General features: G+C 41.9%; 3 protein-coding genes and 1 long non-coding RNA gene across 6 annotated transcripts; 3 read left to right on the forward strand and 1 right to left on the reverse strand.

Annotated features, from left to right (window-relative positions):
- The first annotated feature begins 1,149 nt into the window (after positions 1-1,149).
- On the forward strand, positions 1,150-5,408 carry LOC118311750 (midnolin-like). Its single transcript, XM_035635853.2, has 7 exons — positions 1,150-1,601; positions 1,714-1,801; positions 1,893-1,955; positions 2,368-2,916; positions 3,065-3,170; positions 3,903-4,151; positions 4,811-5,408. The coding sequence occupies exons 1-7, from the start codon at positions 1,390-1,392 to the stop codon at positions 4,972-4,974; spliced, it is 1,431 nt and encodes a 476-aa protein (XP_035491746.2). The 5' UTR covers positions 1,150-1,389; the 3' UTR covers positions 4,975-5,408.
- Positions 5,409-7,260: 1,852 nt separating this feature from the next.
- Positions 7,261-12,172, forward strand: cirbpa (cold inducible RNA binding protein a). 3 transcript variants are annotated; one of them, XR_004794062.1, is made up of 8 exons: positions 7,261-7,412; positions 8,138-8,271; positions 8,397-8,503; positions 8,678-8,816; positions 8,920-9,097; positions 9,192-9,250; positions 11,747-11,834; positions 11,950-12,172. XR_004794062.1 is itself a non-coding variant. In XM_035635849.1 (7 exons), exons 2-7 carry the CDS (start codon positions 8,172-8,174, stop codon positions 9,781-9,783), a joined length of 597 nt encoding a protein of 198 aa, XP_035491742.1. In that variant the 5' UTR covers positions 7,261-7,412; positions 8,138-8,171; the 3' UTR covers positions 9,784-10,698. The 3 variants fall into 3 exon arrangements, 2 of the variants coding, with proteins under 2 accessions (XP_035491742.1, XP_035491743.1); XM_035635849.1 differs by lacking the exons at positions 11,747-11,834; positions 11,950-12,172 and adding an exon at positions 9,770-10,698; XM_035635850.1 differs by lacking the exons at positions 11,747-11,834; positions 11,950-12,172 and adding an exon at positions 9,770-10,698 and having other exon boundaries at positions 8,678-8,789.
- Positions 12,173-13,253: 1,081 nt separating this feature from the next.
- Positions 13,254-16,646, reverse strand: ndufa13 (NADH:ubiquinone oxidoreductase subunit A13). The gene is made up of 5 exons (XM_035635851.1): positions 16,494-16,646; positions 14,412-14,490; positions 14,232-14,303; positions 14,063-14,132; positions 13,254-13,495 (listed from the first exon to the last, which is right to left on the reverse strand). The coding sequence occupies exons 1-5, from the start codon at positions 16,585-16,587 to the stop codon at positions 13,376-13,378; spliced, it is 435 nt and encodes a 144-aa protein (XP_035491744.1). The 5' UTR covers positions 16,588-16,646; the 3' UTR covers positions 13,254-13,375.
- On the forward strand, positions 14,139-15,732 carry LOC118311749. The gene is made up of 2 exons (XR_004794063.2): positions 14,139-14,544; positions 14,864-15,732. It is a non-coding gene; the product is annotated as an uncharacterized LOC118311749 (long non-coding RNA).
- Positions 16,647-18,452: the final 1,806 nt, after the last annotated feature.

Below are 18,452 nucleotides of genomic sequence, written 5' to 3' on the forward strand. Positions count from 1 at the left end.
TCTGTGGACTCTTTGTCTCCTCTCTCTGGCTGAGTAGTGAGGTTCTACAGCACCCCTAGATGTGCATGTGACGGGCTGCTGAGGGTGTTTCCCCCTGCCTTTGGCCCAGTGCATGGTGGGACGGGCCACAGCACTCATGCGACCTTGAGAAGGAGAAATTATTGAGAACATTTTTGTAAATGATCTTAAAAAACCTTCAATTTTATTTTAACCAGGTTGAAATGGAAAATTCAAATCAAATTAGTGATCCTGGGCAATTTGAATAAAATGCTCTTGATGTGATTGTTCCTTGACACCTCAAGGTACCTCCAATGCACATTTGTTTGGAAATTAATGTATAAGACTACAAAGATTTTTAGTGTAAAATTTTAAAGATTTTAAAATTCCCAATGTGTGCAGAAATGTAGGATGTAACAAATCCCATCAGGGTCCTTTTTAAAATGATTAGAGGTCAATGTAATTTTTTGTTGAACAAACTCACACATTTGCCTCTTGTGGCTCATAATGCTTACCATATATGCCCCCTTGTATAAAATAAAAATGATAAAATTGAAAGAGAAGAAAATTCAAAAGGTTATTTTTCTTTGCTTTTCAAACTCACATGCAGAGCTGTATCCTGAATAATAAGCAGACACTGGTCTTATGGTCAGTGTGCTCAGGTTTCACAACTTAAAGAAGGGTATTCTGTGTTTCCGGCCACACACACAGACCTACAGATGAGTCAGTGACTGATGTTATAATATTATACCCTGGGATTTAAATCTACAAAGGGTGTCATGGCACACAAAAAAACCTTTAGTGCAATCGGACTGATATGTTCATCATAGGAGCTGCAGTCCAAGTAGATGTGTTACTAATGTCGGTTTGAGTCACCATTATTGCAGAAACATTGATGTTTATCCCGGGGAAACTTTGTTCATTAAAAGGTCACTTATTAAACCGATATTTCGACATCCTGTACAAAATGTTGTGATGCGCCGTGCACATTGCATCATTTATGAATGGTGAGTGGCACTAAACAGGGTGGACCCGTAATGTGCGGGGGAAAGCGTTTTGATTGGACTGTACCAGCTGACTGCTTGTGAGCTTCTCGCTGATTGGCTGTGCGTCCAGACGGGCGGGGCTTACGCCGAGAGGGGCCGGGGGTGTTGTACGCTCGGTGGAGTAGAGCTGCGTCTGTCACTGCCAGGAAAAGAAACTGTGGCCGCCTGTTGTGGTCAAACCGTCCTGTCAATTTGAATTTTTTGACATTTAAAGGTGCTTCACATGTTCCTCTGAGGAATGAGGATTGAGAATAACAATAAAAAACACTGTCGCATCTTCGCCTCGATTGATTCCTGCGACCAGAGTCTGGTTTGAAATTGGGACATTTCACAGGCACTCGGCTGGATGGAGCGGCGGCAGCAGCAGCAGCAGCAGCAGCGGGGTCTCTGTGGCCGCGGGGCTGATGGACACACCATGCGTCTGTCCATCACCTCGACCACCGGCTGCCCGGTGGAGCTCACTGTGCCCCGAGGGGAAACTGTCGAGGGACTGAGGACACGCATCTCCCAAAAACTCCGGCTGCAGAGGAACAGGACCGTGCTCCTGCATAAGGACAGGTGAGCCGACACTGTAAAACCATTGTGTCCGTTTAGGTTGACTAGCTCATATGTGTGAGTTTTTTTATTGCACATTTAACTGTGTTCTTCCTCCATGGGATTATTAAACCAGGCAGCTGACTGCAGGGAAACTGCTGGACCTGGGAGTAGCAGATGGCAGCAAACTGACCCTGGTCCCTGTCATCGAAGCTGGTTTAGTAGTAAGTGAACCAATACACTTCCTTTAGGCTACTTCAGCTCCACACATGTGGGATCAGACTTCATGGAAATGTCCTGTTCTTACTGCCACAGTGCTCGACTGCCAGAGCCGAGAGAACCATGATGGACGTGTTGGAGAGTTTGACAGAATCTCAGGTGAGACTTATACTGTCTCCTGCACACAAACACTTGTTGAATGCTCCGATGGGGTGAGAAACAGAAAATAACAGTATCATCCTTAAACTATTCAAACTATGCACTGGCGTCTGTTTCCCACATATTTTGTGCGACAGGTCAGAAAATACCATACACATTTCCAAATCTGCTTTGTGACACCTAATCCTTGATTTTATTTTTGAAGTTGACATCACGTGCATGGTTTCTCAATAATGGAAGCCAACACATTCTTGTTTTCCTGTTCTCAGAAAAACACGGAAGCCTGCATTATGCTAACATCATTGCATCATGCCAATCATAAAGGGCAGACCTCATCTGATTATCCCCACATGCCCAAGACTGAAATGTTGAGGATTAAGCCTGAAGTGTTTCTTTCCTGACCATCCCGCAGATCAGTGACTTCCTGTCTGGGCACTCACCTCTGACCATCAACCTGGGAATTGGTGCTCATGTGATGTATGTGCAGCTCCAGCTGTCTGCGCAGGATGTGAGGGAGTTGCAGCGCGACAGGGATGCGAGAGTCCAGGGCAGCAGCGAGCTTCAAAGTGGCCTGCCACCGGCCGGCAGTACGAGCCACCCAGGCTCTGCCTCCGCTACCTCACCTGCCTCCCAAACCTCCTCACCGGCCCCGGAATCTGCTGACTCCACATCCCATATCCAACTCAGCACTCAAGGATCCAGGACTTCCTTAAACTCCACAGCTCCCACCCCCTGCACATCCACCTCTGTCCCTACTGTAAACCGCTATCAGCACTCATCTCTACCTCAACCCTGTCACTCTATACGCACACCTCCCACTGTTCTTTCAACTGCTCCGTTGCCCTCTGGTCGTCCACGTCCCAGCTGTCCACTACAAGCAGCCACACCGGTCTGTTCACCTGCTCCCACCGGCTCCAGTCCAGGACCCCCGAGCCCAGTGCCAGCCTCAACCTTCAACACGGTTAGCTTCACATATTCTCTACGGCAAAATAACTTGTAAAACAAGCCAGTAAAGAGTCGAGAAAATATCCAGTATTTAATAGTTCCTCTAGTTTTATATTCTCCATCATGGAGTGAGATAAACTTTCCCCCTTTTTTCTGATTTGCAGCCTAATGATTGTGCCTCGGCCACTGAAGAGCTGTGCAGGCAGCCAGGAGCAGTCATAGAAAGTTTTGTGAACCACTCTCCTGGCGTCTTCTCCGGGACTTTCTCTGGTGAGTCTTCGTCTGTGTGTAAAGCAGCACTGGCCTGGCGACAGCAACACAACACAACACAACACACAACTCAAGACAACACAACACAACACAACACAACACAATGAGACAATAGCAGCTCAGTTAGATGTCAACTGTGCCAGTTTGTACCAGTTCTTTTTTTTCAGTCACATTTGTCCACAAAAATATTACTTGAATTGATGAACTAAATTATATAAACAGCAATATAGTAATCCAGCTGATGTCATGAAAAAAAACAAACAGGCACATCGACAAACAAAACAAACTGTTTGTGTCTTTTGTTGTGACAGGAGCTGACACATTTGGCAGCCAACACTGCACACTCTTTCTTTCCACCCAGGATGAAGGGCAAATTCTCTCTTGGTGTTAGGTTTTGGAATTTGGGGCAATATTTCAGAAATGTTGGGAAGAGTTCCTCACTACTGTACATGTGTAGTATTCGCATTGTGATACAGAAATGCAGGTCTGTCTCCACAGTTCCCTCATTACATTGACATTATACTTCTCTCTGCTTGTGTCTGCACTTCTATATTGCCCGGTTGTGGTCACTCAGTCAGTGCATTGTCAATGTCTTTCTCAGGTTGGTATCGGTAGATGGGGTTCGTTAATCTGCCACAGTGTGCTGTCTGTTTAGGGCCACACGTGTTTCTGATTTGTGCTGTCTCTCTCTGTCTGTCATTTTCACCTGCTCTTCTCTTCTCATCCCATCAGGCTCTCTGGCTCCCCACAGTCACACTGACATCAGCCACCCACGACGAGGCATCGGCATCATACTCCAGATTCTCAGTGACCTCCTCAGAGCGGCCTGTCACCACCAGGAGGCACCACCCACCCTCTCTCAAGGCCACTGTCCTGCTTTAAACCTTCCAGTCGGCCCAGTGCTCACAGCAGAGGAGCCCAGCAAAGCAAGGAGCAAACCACTGGAGGCCCAGAGAGCAGAGCACTTCAGCAAAGCTACAGGTCAGCTGGACCACATGTGATTCAGGCAAACAGCGAGAACATACAATTGCACATTTTAACAATGCAGGAATAATCCCTGCTTTAACGTAGCTTGAACCCAACGTAAATCTCCTCTATGCACATACTGTTTACAGAAATCAATTCAAATATTTCACGAAAGAAGTCCAAGAAAGGTTGGGAGGACTTAGACCAAACTTCCTGTGCTGTGCTAAATATCAGATATATATTCACACAGAGGCATGTGAAGACTGTTAATATCTCTCTATGTCTACTCGGAAGTCTACGAGTTAGCCAACACTCTTCATTCAACTTTGACTCTTGTTTTTCCCTCTTCTATTCTCTTCCCTTTATTACTTGAGATATGCATTTCAGTGATTGCTTTCTGTATCAATTCATTCTCACTCTCTTTTCTTGTTGTTTTTTTGTTTAGCCCGAGTTTCCTGTGTACTTGGACTTTTCACGTTCATTGCAAAGCATGCATGTGTTCTACTCCACATCAAATGATTTGCCCTGAAGTTATTTTCTCCACTTCTTACCCTTGTTAAAAAAAACAAACACTGAATATATTTCTTATGATGAGAATATTCACGACAGAACCCACTAGACAATTACTTAAATTCTGTTGTTTTACATTTTGTCTTTTCTTCTCTCTCCTGTAGGTGAGGAGCGTCGCCCCCTCGGCTCTTCGACAGAGGAGGATCACACCTTGCACTGTAAGCTAGAGCACCTCCAGTCTCTGATGCATCAGCGGCGCCTTCGCAGGCGGACTCGCAGGAACTCGCAAACTTCCCGCCCATACCAACATTGTCAACATCAACCCTAGCCTCCCGGACAGGAGAGGTCCACTACACTGTGAGAAATAGCAGTGGCAGCTCACTGAAGAGCGAGGGCACCTCCTTTGATGAACAGAAGGAACTGTTGTGGAAATCACGGGGGGTGCACTCTTATTTGCCATTTTATACTAAAAGTATTTCTGAGGAATGTAATCCCAAAAGCTCTGAAGACTCTTGGTGCACTGAGCATGTTATTTCATTTACGTCCGTCAACGACAATGGCTGTCACCGTTATGTAGCATATGCCACAAAAGATTGCGGTGTAAAGCGGTGTGTTTGTACAAGAACCTCTTATTGTGTGTGTTTTATGTGTACACTGCCTTAATCATCCATGTCTTGAATGTAAACTATGTTTTGGTCTGTATGCAGGATGTTACTATAAATATTTTACTCATGCAGTGGTAACAGAAACTCGGGGGGGGGGGGTAATGCAAAGAATAAAGTATAAAATGTAGAAACCTGGACAAAATTTGTGTCTGTCTTTCTGTTCAAGCATATACAGTAATTGACAGGTTACCAAAGACTACTGTGGGGAGTTGGGTTGGGACTCATCAGTTTTCTTGGATTAACTTGTGTACACGATGGGTAAAAGGAAAAACTTCCACAGGATGTTATCTCAGAAGATAAAACAAATATTTATTCCACAGTTTGCAAATCTTGAGTTCTCACAGTAATAGTCAAAGTCTTCCTCATCAGAAAAGTGTACTAAAGTAAGAAAACCATGTGGAGCCTCAACTGAACTTGCTAACTTCAAAGCAGTTAACTAAACTTCACAGCCATGCAGAGCTACTTCTCTTAAAGCGACGGTAACATGCTTGCCTACCTAAACCAACGTAAAGTACTTAAACAAAATATAAACGGCACTTATTTAAACTAAACATGTGGAAATGTAACTTGGCTCCCACAGATATACTTATAATGCATTCACCTCATAAGTCATGACTTACTGTATAGTCCCACGATACGATAGTGCATTAGCTGTTTCGGACAAAAAATAGGCAACTCCACAAAGTGACGTTCAATCCACCGATATGACGAGAACTCTTTTTGTATGCAATACAACTCTGTGTATGTGCCTGTTTTTCTGAGTGCCCGTTGTTTTTATTTGTTGCTTGTTTTTATGTCTCTGCGTCTTTCCTTGTTGCTTGTTTTTATGTCTCTGCGTCTTTCCTTGTTCCTTGGTTTTTATGATTGTCTGTATCAAGACAGACAATGTTGCTTGTTTATTTGTGAGCCGAAGACAAATTTCCACTTCGGTTGATGATAAAATTCTTTTCAATTCTGTTATATTCTGTTCTATTAAAATGCATTGATATTGATTTGGGTGATCCTGGTTCTGGTATTACTTGGTATGGGACAAAAAGCACAAATGTTAAGGTGTGGTCCTCCACCAGTTTAGCACATTTAGATTCATTGATGGGTTAAAAAGTGTAGGAGAAAGAATGAATTCAATTTTAAGAGTTATTAACAAGTCGACTGAACATGTTTCTTTGAAAAGCCCCATCAGACATGTTAAGAGAGGCTTCCACTCCCCCGGTACTGCCTAACGGCTTGCTACTCCCTCACAACGAGGGGTGGGGTTGGTCATCTAAATCACAATGTGATTGTATCTGGTTTCTCTCCTGGTTCCTCAATGGTGAAACGAGCTCCCATCAGGACAGCAGAAAACCTCCAATGATTACGTCACAGACTGAAAACTCATCTGTTCAGACTGGACCTTACTCCCTAAATTTTTTATTTTTTAAATTAAAAATACATTGATATATCTAAAATTAGCACTTTTTAGAAGTTTTTTTCGCCTACTTGATAAATGTTTTTGTACTCCCAAGTCTCAAGTTAAGTCAAGTCATGAAACTTTATTTGTCCTCGAGGGGCAATTCAAAGGCAGACAGAGTAGTTGTCCTCAAAATAGAAACAAGACAAAAAACAACAACAACAACAACAGAAAAAGAAAAATAATGGGGGGGGGGAAGCAAACAACTGTACAAATTTAAATTAAACATTTAAGTAAAAAACTCTTTGATTCTTGCACTTTTTGGGTCATATCTTCAAGTCGCATTGGACAAACGTGTCTGCTAAATGAATGTAATGTAATGTAATGTAATGTAATGTAATCATAGATTTGCTATGAATGTCATGTTATCATAGATTTACTATGAGTGTCATGTAATCATAGATTTACTATGAATGTCATGTAATCATAGATTTACCATGTGTCTTGCAGGGTTCTTTGTAAACCATGCTTGTTAGACCATCCAGGTCAGTAGGTGGCGGTGCTGAGCCGTCATGTCGTCATCACGCGCCGCCTGTAGAACAGCAGAAGAAGAAGTGAGCCCGCTCAGCGCTCATAAGCAGAGCGCACTGGTCGTCCTCCCTCATTCGACCTGCGGCTCCGCTGATCATCCATCTGCTCAAGGAGAGTTACACGGTGAGCGCTCTCTTCACCCATCCTGACTATTACCGTTAGAAGATTATTTCATGGTATACTTATATTGTAATCCACGCATGTTCGTTTGTGATATCAATGTCGTGTACTATTTAAAATTTTACTGATGAAAAAAACCAAAACGCATTTTGTTACGTGAGCACCGAGTGAGAATGTCTAATGGCGACGTCGATCAAAGGAGCGACACATGTCGTCAACGACTCGACCGAGCTAAAATGGTGTGCTGCTCTTAGCGCTCACAAATGTCCACGAGTGAGCCCTGCTGATACATAACCGACCGCGTGTATGTTCGTTAATAAGGAGAAATGTGGAGCCCTCTTGACTCCGGCGGCCGTGGTCGACGGTGTGGCGGGCCCGGGAGACAAAGTGGCGATCCAGCTCGGTGCTGTAAAATGGCGCCGAAAGAAAAGGCTCGACATGAAATCCGCTAACCAGGCGGAGTCACGTTTGTAGGCCCGAGGCCTAGTTTGGCATCCTCCTCTCCACGGCGATAAAATAACTAATTCGATCTCAATTTACACCATTTTAGCTCGGGTGGTATTTGTGCTCTGTTTGAAATTCAAAAAACGAATTTTGCACAATTACGCAGCGATGGCCGCCGCCTCGTGTAACGGGACCAGTGACCTACTTTGTCCGTTGACGATGTTTGTCGATGTATTTTTGAAACGCGTGTTTACTCAAACCGATTTGTGTTCGTTTGGCTGTAGGTGACTGAAGCGGTATTTTAAAACCACATTGAGAATGTCGGACGAGGGAAAACTGTTCGTCGGCGGACTGAGCTTCGACACCACCGAGGACTCTTTGAGCGCGGCCTTCGGCAAATACGGAACCATCGAGAAAGGTAAAGCATCCTCCGACTCACACACGTCTCCTCCGATTCATTAACGGTGTGTCCACCCGAAGTGGTTTGGTGCATTTCGGTGGGTTTTATTTATTTCAATTTTTTTTTTTTAATTCTCCCCCTAGTGGATGTGATCAGAGACAAAGAGACTGGAAGATCTCGTGGTTTCGGCTTTGTTAAGTACAACAACATCGAAGACGCGAAAGATGCGTTGGAAGGCATGAACAGCAAGGTCAGTAGATATCACACGATAAATCACTATATTTGCATTTTGATTTAAAAAAAAATATTTTAAATTTATTTTTAAAAATTAATTAAATTTCCTTATGGATGCCCGTTTGTATTTTACTGTTTCGCATGTATCAATGATTTAGGTTTTAAATTTGTTCTCAAATCACCCTTGCAGACCCTGGATGGCCGTCAAATTCGCGTCGATGAAGCAGGAAAGGGTGGCGGACGCCCAAGGACCGGATTCAGCTCAGCCCCAAGAGGAGGACGATTCGGTTCCAGTGGCCGTGGTAGGGCAGGCCGTGGTTACTCCAGAGGTGAGAGCCCACGGTCTTGTTTTCGTTTTTTCTAAATTTGCACATTTTTGCCAATATCAAAAATATTTCCTGTTACTAATTCTGCTGTGCCCTTGTATTCCAGAATTCGGAGGTGGCGGATACAACAATGATCGTGGATACGGGGAGAGGAATAGCTATGGCGACCGAGGCTTCAGCGGAGACAGGAGCTTTGGTGGTGGTGGAAGCGGCGGCGGATACAGGAGTGGTGGTGGTGGAGGTGGTGGTAGCGGATACTCCTCAGGCAACTACAGAGAGAACAGGTATGTATAGTAACAACATCAGATTTGAGATGGAATGATCCGGATGTGTTAATATAAGACTTCGTGCTATTAATACTTGTTTGCTTTATTCCAGAAATCAGGGCGGATATGGCGACCGCACTGCATCCTACCGCGAAGGATATGACAGCTATGGTAAGCATGAATGATGTGTATTTGATTGTGTACAGACTTATGTTGGGGCTGTCATTTTCTGCTAAATAATGCTAAATCAACATGCATTCAAACACTAATTTCAAAGGAAGTTAATATTTGCCAGATAATTTGTCATTGCACCAGTCATGAATATAAACCTAGTTGGTGGTAAACCCTCATCATACATCAACACGGCATTAAGACATTTTCACAGCCCCAACATATGAAGACGTGAACCACGTATGCCCCCCAGTTTTATACCCGAGTCCAAGTTGATGACCTTCTGAATACTCTTCGCAAATTTTGCTAGCCCCATCCCACTCTAACAAGGCTGGCAAACCATTTGGAACACCTGAGTAGCATTTCCTATTATATTGCTCGTATCTCAGCCGACGGAGCCCCTTAGAGAAAACCCGAGGGATGGATTTTGGACTGTCTGGTGGGTTGAAGGGGATGTTTTGAGACTCCAGTGTTGGAACTTTCAGTGTCTTTACCTGTGTGCCCACTTCTTATCCTCAGCTACACACGAGTAAACACCTCCCCGATTCAAGATCATCACTTGGCTGGCTGTATTTCAAAGATGCGCTCCTCAAGAAAAATGTCCACGTGTTATTGCTGACCTTAGTTTTGTAGTTTTGTTGTAGTAGCTCAAACATCTTAAAAAATGTAGCCATGAGTTTTGGTAATTCCTTAACAAACCATGTTATAAATTGCAGTTCCAGACTCTTACCTTGCTTGATTGGACATTTTTTTATTCCTCCAAAAGATCCGTTTCACTAAAAGGCATCTCTGTAATCTGATTAGTACTTTAAGTCCAAATTTGGGCACCAGACAACTCTCCACATGGCTTTTCGTTGAACGGCCACTACAGTCGCTGTAGACTTCTTGTCCAGCACATTAAGTGTTCCCTTATTTGATTCCTTATCTAGTTTTTGGGTTTGTTTTTTTATATTGAAATATCTGATGGGGCTTTTTGTTTTTGTTATCATTTCCCCTCTCAGTCCATGTGACTCACCTACCTCTTGTCAGGTTTTAAACTGAGTGAGAAGAGGTCCCTTTACTATAGAACAGGAAGGGGATTTTATGCTAAATTCCTTTTACTATCAAAAACTTAGTTTAGCTGAGGCTCCTGTATGTTCAATTTCCCAAAAGAGTGAATTCCTTTCAGACTGGTGAACTACACATCCGAAGTGGCCGGCTGTTCATGAAGTTGCAAATTGCAGCATGCTACAGTCTGTCCAAGGTATCTTCTGTGCTCAACATCTGCATTTTAAATGTGCTGTAAAATGGACTAATCTTGTTTAAGTGATCGAAAAATGTACCTTCGTTTCCCCAAAGTAATATCTCAACCGGGAACAGTTTTGTACTTTATGTTCTTTGTATGATCAACTTTTTTTTCTTTGTCAGTTTGGCTTCATGGAGCCTATTAAACAGACTGTGGAAAATAATCTTGATTCTTTTGCCTTTCGAAACCATCGCATGGGGGAAGTAAAGCTGAGAGCTGTAGGCTCATGTGTTAATGTAATGCTGCGTGAGAACCAAGTCACCTGCTGAAAGCAACAAAATTGAACATGGATATCTGTGGAGGGCAGTTATAAATTGGCAGTTAAAAAATGTCACAGCTAGATGAGATTTTATTTGTTTTAAGCCCACTTTTCACAGACTGTCTGGTTTCCTAAGATCTAAAAACTAAAGTTGCATTTTGGAACAGTGAATCGTCATGGTCATGCCTCAAAACCGTTTCTTTGCCAGACCGTAAACGACTTCATAGTGAATGGAGATCGAACCTCCAGTGAGGTTTGATTGATTGGCCCTTAGAGTGGTAATTGGAAATGCTGGGAAATCCTCAGCTGGTGACTGGTCATGTTAATGCTTCATTACGTTCAAGCGGTCAGCCACTTCAAAAACCTACAAGTCCTTGGAGAGCGAAGTGTTGCGCCTACCAACAAGTGCTCCTCAGATGAAAGCTGCTCTCTTGCCTAGGTCATATGTGGAGAAAGTAGGCCAATGCACGTGAGGTAAAAATCTCCTTTTGCTTTGCTCACATCCTTCAAACTCAATTTTCATTGTTTCATGAATACCTTCAAGTTAGACGCTGTTTAGTCCTCTTGCTTCAGATGTCGTCCACAAACATGCCATGGCCTCTTCTCTGATTCTTAAATTTCCATTGAGGGGAAAAGCTCCTCTATGAAGCTCCTGGAATGTAGTGCTCCACCTCGTCCACGAAAACATCACTGGCCTCTTAAGTCATAGGTAGCACTGTGCTCAGTCCACTTCTGTTCACTGCATTAGTCCTCAAATTTGCTCCAGTAATGTCCCACAGCAGTCCTATTTGATGTGTAAGGTGTCTAGACTGTATTCAGTTGTTTCCTTTGTATCCTTACATATGAAATAAGTGGTGAGTTTCACTCATGAATAGTTTTGCATGCATTTTGTGGTGTCTGATGTCAAACACTATTTGCTGGACTTAATTCATCTATTTATCTCTTTCTCTAGATTGAATGGACCCATCTTGAGGCTTTACTGGATCTCCTCACAGCTGAAGTGTGCAGCTTTAGATGGACGTGTTGAAGCAGTTGATCAGGTAAGTCTTGTCTTATGTAAAGCCTTTGTCCTCATGCCACAACTGACTCAGTCAAACATTTTTCGACATGTTGATTAACCCCCCCTTTTTAAATTATTTTTATTCCCTCTTACAGATCCCACGTGCAGTGGCTACATGGGAGGAGCCTGCCAAGGCCTTAGAATATCTGATGTTGGCGGAATGACAGAACCATGTGTGCACGTGACTGAACAGTTCAAATGCACTGAAATGGAAGGCGGCACATTTATGCAATGCACAAGACACTTGTGCACTACTCTGCCCGTTAACTTTTTGTATTGTAATTTTTGAAAAATAAAACTGAAGAGGAATAACTGCAATTTGTTTTTTTTTGTATAATACATTGAAAGTGCCAAAAACTTGTTTTGGGCTGAGTCATCCACAACATTGATACCTCCATGACCATAACAATTACAGTATAATATCTGGGCCACTGAACACCCCGAGGCTACAGGTGAAAGTAAAATAACTGCATCATAAAAACCAAGACAAAGCATTTTTTTTTTTACCAAAGTTAGGTTATTTAAAAAATATATATTATATAGTAAAAGTCTAAAATTATGTAATTTCATTTACCTGAAGACATCAATACAGATTATCTAATAAAGGTAAAACATGTATTGCAGTCTGTAAACGGTTCTTACAGGAGTATTCAATACCATGACTTAATCAGAAGTTTACTACAGTAAGAACCATGTTGCTTTGAACTAACTTCAAAGCAGTTAACTAAAACTTCAAAGACCTGCAGAACCTATTATGAGTGACAGTAACAGGAACTAAAGTACTGACCTTATTAACTTCAACCTACTAATTTTAAACTAAAGGCAGACCGTAAACAAAATACAATGAAATTACATTTTAATCTCCAATTTATATTTAGTACTAAAGATAAACTGCAGTGGTTCTAAAAATGTGGAAATATTACCAGACTCCATTATCACTTGATTTAAAATGGAACATAACTTAAAAACTACCTGTTAAACTGAATGAGCCAGGTACAAAACACTGTGCCTCTTTCAGATAACATGGGAATTTCTCTCGCAGCTTCTATTGCAAATTTTCAAATGGGAAATGTCAGTTTAAGAAATTGATTTCATATAGTGGACAAAGTGAGTAATATCCACCTTGATGATATATACCCAGAACTCCCATTATCATAATTTTTAGTTGACGTTCATGCTATATTATAATGTGAAAGCAGTATTTAATTTTATCGTCTGCAGTATTTTTGGGTTACCTTAGATAAAGTGGAGTACATGAAGGAAAACTTGAGTATAGTACAACTATCTCTGGATTTTACTCAAGTAGATACTACTTTTGAATTTACCACCGATGACCATTCTATTTATCAGGATGGTGCTTTAAACTTCAAACTGAAATAAGGCGACATGTAAACCAGGGTGATATACAGAAAAAGAAAGTTTAATTTTGAACATTTACAAGCTGAATTGAGTGAGCGCTTGTTCCACTTGATAGTGGCTGTGGAAGGTGGAAGAGCTCAGGACTCTTCATCTCGGTGGTTCTTAAACGTACCACAAGAAGCCAAAACGCTTGTGCAAAAGCTCCTCTCGGGGCCGGAGGTTGAACAGCTCCTCTGTCATAGGGGCGACCCAGCGGTCCGTGTGGAAGACGCTCTCACCGACCTGCACGAGTGTTAAGAGAGACACTGAAGTTAACCTGCACCTAATAACAGTTATTAATTTGAACTATTACTCCTCTTAGCCCACCCAAACATGCAGCTTCAGTGTGTGGTAATTGTTAAATAATAGTAATCCACGAGTAATTACCATGTGTAAATCTGCTAACCATTTAGTTACATACATTTACTGATGGACAAAATGCAAATGGGAAATTGTCTATAGGGTAAAATGTTCCAGTTCTGTGTGTTGAGATATAGTCCACAGTGTGTCCTGAAGCTACAGGTAACAGAAATAAGAGTTGGACAAATTTAAACTGGGAATACATGCAATATTTTTATTAATAAAATACATTTTCTCAAAAATGGTTATTAATAACATTTTTGAGGAATGCAAAATACTTATAATTATGCACAATACTAATATTGAAAATAAAAGGAAAAACAGACCAGCAGGGTAATTTTCGACTTAGTTCAGTGGTTAATAAACATGGCGATAAATCGATCAACAACTAGCATGACCTTATACCTTTCAGAGATACCAATATTAAAAAAGAACAATATTTTTCTTTACCTTCCAACCTGGAACGTCCTTCATGACAATCGCCTCCTCTTCTAAATTTTCCCTCAGCATTCGTAAGTTTCTAGCAAGACGGGAAATCCCAAAGTTACATAAATAACTACTCTGGGTATTACCACCAGATTTAGACACCAAACCTGAGTGTGTTTTTTTAAACTGTCACCTTCGATCTTGCTCTGCTTGCAGCAGAGGCATCATAGCTATCCTGGCTTCCAGGTCCTCAATCAGGAGGCGCCTGCAACACACAAACATTAAATCATCACCACCTGTTTTAGTTTGTATATGAGGATTACACTGAGTTTGACTGTTCAAAGCCCAACCACAATTACAAGAGTTTCCTCACCTCCTCTCTCTGTTCCACTTAAATAGCCTCCAGTAACCAAACACCATGATGCCGATCCCAATGCCGAACATGCTGTATCCTGTTGACGACAGAATTCATTCATCAAAAGTTAGATGACACCACAGATGACACAGTTGAGTATTATCGCCACCAGCTCATCAGCTCAGGTCCTGTATCTGTATCAAAATTAACCTCATTAGACATCCACATTATTGATATATGCCTCAACATTAAAGATAGAGGTAAAAGATGAATAAGATCCTTGTGCTTTCCCAGATTGTTTCTTTGTCAGATGTAACAAAGATGGAATAAGTTAATCTCTGATGGATTGTCTACAAGATCTGTGGTTTACGAGGCCGAAAGGCCATAGTCTGAGGCAGCTGTTGAATGTTACAGTGGTAGCGTCTAGACCTCACCGAGTCAAACCCACAAATATATTTTTTTCCTGGCAGGGCATACCAGCTCAATTTGAATTGGACGATTTACTTGAATGTATTTGCTGTTAATGAATAAACGGTACCAGTAAATCATTAATTAGCTACTGTCTACAGTGTACAACCTCTGGAGTGTGGAGACTTGCTCACAGTTGCTCGAAAGCAGGAGGTGAACTGTCACAGCTCACACTGACTCTCTTTGGTGATTTGTTTAGAGTTGAGCTGGTCCAATGAAGGGATCTGTATCTTTAATTCAGGCTCTGGTAACGTGTGATGAAGGGCATGCCAGTTCTTTAATGATGTGTCTTTTTTTTATTGGAAGTGACTGCACATGTCTTTCTCTCAGTGTTTTGTGTCGTGTCGTTTCATTCGTGACTCATTGTTGTGCCTGCAGCTTGTACAGAACGCAGCTGCCCGTCTCCTTACTGGTAAAAGACAGGAGCCCGTTTGTTTTTAAAGTTTTAAATGGGCTAGCAACCTCTGTACTTAGCTGAACTTTTGAATTGTCATATTCCAACTAGATCACTGGCATCGGCAGATCAACTGCTGCTGGTCGTCCCTAGCACGATTAAAAACCAGGGGTGACCTGGAATAGCCTGCCCTCCCATATCAGATCTGCCCAGACCCTAGAGGTTTTTTAAGTCCTTATTGAAGAGTACTTTTTCTCATTGTATAGTATTCTATTATTAACTGACCTGTACAGCACTTTGGTCGACGGCTGCTTGTTTTACATGTGCTTTATTTGTAACGTTTGAGTTGAGTTGAGAATTGTTGTAACGCTTGTCGTTGGGATGAGTTGACTTTTAGGAGCCTAAACTCACATCCTGTATTTTATAAAAAGGTAATAATCACAGCTGTCACTGTTACACTTCATCCCTCAGACCCTCTGTCGTCCAGTTCGACCCCAGCTCTGCGTGGTCAACAAGACTAGAAATACGCTTCTTAAATAAAGTCCATTCACATAATGATTTATTATACTAAAGTAGTTTGCCACTGTAACAATTATCACACTATATCATGACAGTTGACAAAAGGCCTGGTGCATATGTAATCTCATAAAGACGGGGCGACAGTCCTTTATAACTTGTTACAAAAAGAACTTTCTATAGCTGGTTTGATTCAGTGGTCTTTTTACATCTGTTGACACAGAAGCTGGAGGCTTTCAGTTTAACAGCTGCTGAAGGCAAATACGTTTCACTGATCGTTTTCACACGTCAGGAAGTGGGCAGCCTATGCTTAAGCGGACATATGTGAGGAATAAACTTTGTTAAATAAACTAATTCCATTTTTACAAAAGCATAACTATGTTATTTGACTGCATCTGCGCGTCAACACTATGACACTGTTAGCTAGTTAGCGAGCAGCTATCGTCGACATCAACAAGGTTGTTTGACCCACATGAACACTTTAAAGGCTGTTTTGAACACACACACGTTTCACTGTTCAAACAACCAGGTATAAATTTAAGAGCCACCCGAAAATCTGAATGTGACAATTTCACCAGATTCTCTCCCATTTCCGGCCGACCGGCGCTGACCCGTTAGCATTAGCCGCTGACTAACAAGAAGCAAGTATCACACGGCCTGTGCGGTTTGAACAACTCGTGCGTGGACCAGTGTCGAGCCGACTGAGTGTGTGGTGCATGTACCCGAAAGTCGTCCTTTCGGAAGGTTTCGCTTGTAATCGAACGCCGCATAGCCTCCCAGAGGAGGCATGTCCTGCTTCACCTTGGACCCCGCCATCTTCCTCCTGACTCCTCCACAGCAGCGCCTAGCTGACGTCACCCGGACGACTCTTCTTCGCCGCCTGCGGGGGAAAAAAAAGCGTCAGCATCGCTCATCGCTTGCCTCCCCCTACAGGTCACAGTGAGAAATGCTTCTTCTAACAAGCCACACCAACCGCTACACAAATGTACAGACTTAACATTGAAACACACTGCAGTGTTTTAAATGTGTAAATGTGCACGGTTCGACTTTTTATCTTGGTATATAGTGTAGCTGCACCCCCAATGCAAGACGGAACGCTACTGCAGGTCCTTCATCCCGACAGTTGTCAGACTCCATAATAACCATATTTAATGTAATACTCTTTATTCAGTACCATTCCATGTTTAGTATATTTCTGTGAGATACATATATATTAATGCATATTTAATAATAACTATTAGAATTATTATTTTGAACCCACTGCACATTACTGTTGCACTCTGTATATATGTATATGTACATAGCTTTTTGAAAAGTTTGTTCCTGTATTTTTTTTATTGTATTTTTGCTACCCTTTGTGATACTGTGCTGCTGTGACAAGTGAATTTCTCCGAGGGGGATGAATAAAGTTTTCTATTCTAGTCTATTATATAGTAATTTACTACAATACAAGTCACTAAATGGGCTAGCTCCAACCTATCTGTGTCTTACGACCCCACATCACATCAAGGTCATTCAGATACGCTGACCAGTTGCTTCTGGTCATCCCCAGGTCAAGGTTGAAGCAAAGGGGAGATCGTGCCTCTGCGGTTGAAGCCCACAAACTCTGGAATGAATTGCCTCTGCATGTTTGACTTGGCCCCTACACTTCCAGTCTTTAAATCCCATCTTAAAACACTTTTTCACTCCTTGGCTTTTAACTCAGTGTAACAACGGTTCTTCCTTGTCTTTTATCTGTAAAACTGGTCCTTGGGTTTTATCGTGGAAAGCTTTGTTTATTTTGTTCTTGGGTTTTGGGATATTTTTAATGTATAGCACTTTGATCAACTGTTGTTGGTTTAAAATGTGCTTAACTTAACATTTTTATTGTTTTTCTACTATGTTCATTTAAATGCCTTAAACACCAAAGCTTGGGAATGACTTGGCAATAAAAAATGAATCTGATGCTGATCGCCTTCATGATAGATCAAAAGTTAAACTGTACCCGTAGAGAATTAAAACTTGCTTGAGAGTGGCATTAGGCTTTCATTTTGTCAAATAAATATTATTGTGCTGCAGTGCAGACTTAAATTACATTCCTTTATTGTCCTTTGTGACAGACTAACTCAACGGTTAACAGCTAAGCAGCAGGGGAACACGTATGACAACCTATTTTGTAAATGCAAAAATGTAATTCAAGGACAAATGGTGAAAGAAGCAAAGTTATGCAGCAAAACGCCAGTCATTTGATATGATTCATTGTTATATCATCATATTTTCTACTTCTGGATTCTCATTGATGATAACACAAACATGTAGAAGTAATTTTGTTATCATATCATTTGGTGGAGTTCCTTTTAACCACTGCGTCAAGCACCAGGAGCTGGAAACACTCAGGGTAGTAAACGTACTTCAGTTGCAGTTTGAAAATTCATTTCTGAATGTATAGAGGGCACAGCTGCCAATGAGGTATATTTGTGAGTGTGTATTGACTCGTTGGGTATTCTTCTATTTGTCTTTCTCTAATCATCCGTGATCTCACCAACCCGTCTTTCCTGTTTCCATCTAGCTTGCCAGCAGCCACTTTGCTGCCAGATCAGCCTGCTTTATCTGCACGGAGTGAACCTGACATGTTCCTCTTCAGACCGGTTTCTTGTTTCACGTTTAATTTCCTTCTTTCCTCTTTGATTTGATTCCCAATG

The sequence above is a fragment of the Scophthalmus maximus genome, chromosome 5 (genome assembly GCF_022379125.1).
Source record: "Scophthalmus maximus strain ysfricsl-2021 chromosome 5, ASM2237912v1, whole genome shotgun sequence".
NCBI classification, from domain to species: domain Eukaryota; kingdom Metazoa; phylum Chordata; class Actinopteri; order Pleuronectiformes; family Scophthalmidae; genus Scophthalmus; species Scophthalmus maximus.

What these genes read in the sequence shown, in the direction of transcription:
- ndufa13 (XM_035635851.1), bottom strand. Translation starts at nt 16,587, where the DNA reads ATGGCGGGGTCCAAGGTGAAGCAGGACATGCCTCCTCTGGGAGGCTAT. An exon ending in TCCGAAAGGACGACTTTCGG is followed by an intron (nt 14,491 to 16,493) that starts GTACATGCACCA and finishes TGTCGTCAACAG; the next exon opens with GATACAGCATGTTCGGCATT. An exon ending in AGGACGTTCCAGGTTGGAAG is followed by an intron (nt 13,496 to 14,062) that starts GTAAAGAAAAAT and finishes ACACTCGTGCAG; the next exon opens with GTCGGTGAGAGCGTCTTCCA.
- LOC118311750 (XM_035635853.2), top strand. Translation starts at nt 1,390, where the DNA reads ATGGAGCGGCGGCAGCAGCAGCAGCAGCAGCAGCGGGGTCTCTGTGGC. An exon ending in GTGCTCCTGCATAAGGACAG is followed by an intron (nt 1,602 to 1,713) that starts GTGAGCCGACAC and finishes TTATTAAACCAG; the next exon opens with GCAGCTGACTGCAGGGAAAC. An exon ending in GCACTTCAGCAAAGCTACAG is followed by an intron (nt 4,152 to 4,810) that starts GTCAGCTGGACC and finishes TCTCTCCTGTAG; the next exon opens with GTGAGGAGCGTCGCCCCCTC.
- cirbpa (XM_035635849.1), top strand. Translation starts at nt 8,172, where the DNA reads ATGTCGGACGAGGGAAAACTGTTCGTCGGCGGACTGAGCTTCGACACC. An exon ending in ATACGGAACCATCGAGAAAG is followed by an intron (nt 8,272 to 8,396) that starts GTAAAGCATCCT and finishes TTCTCCCCCTAG; the next exon opens with TGGATGTGATCAGAGACAAA. An exon ending in GGCAACTACAGAGAGAACAG is followed by an intron (nt 9,098 to 9,191) that starts GTATGTATAGTA and finishes GCTTTATTCCAG; the next exon opens with AAATCAGGGCGGATATGGCG.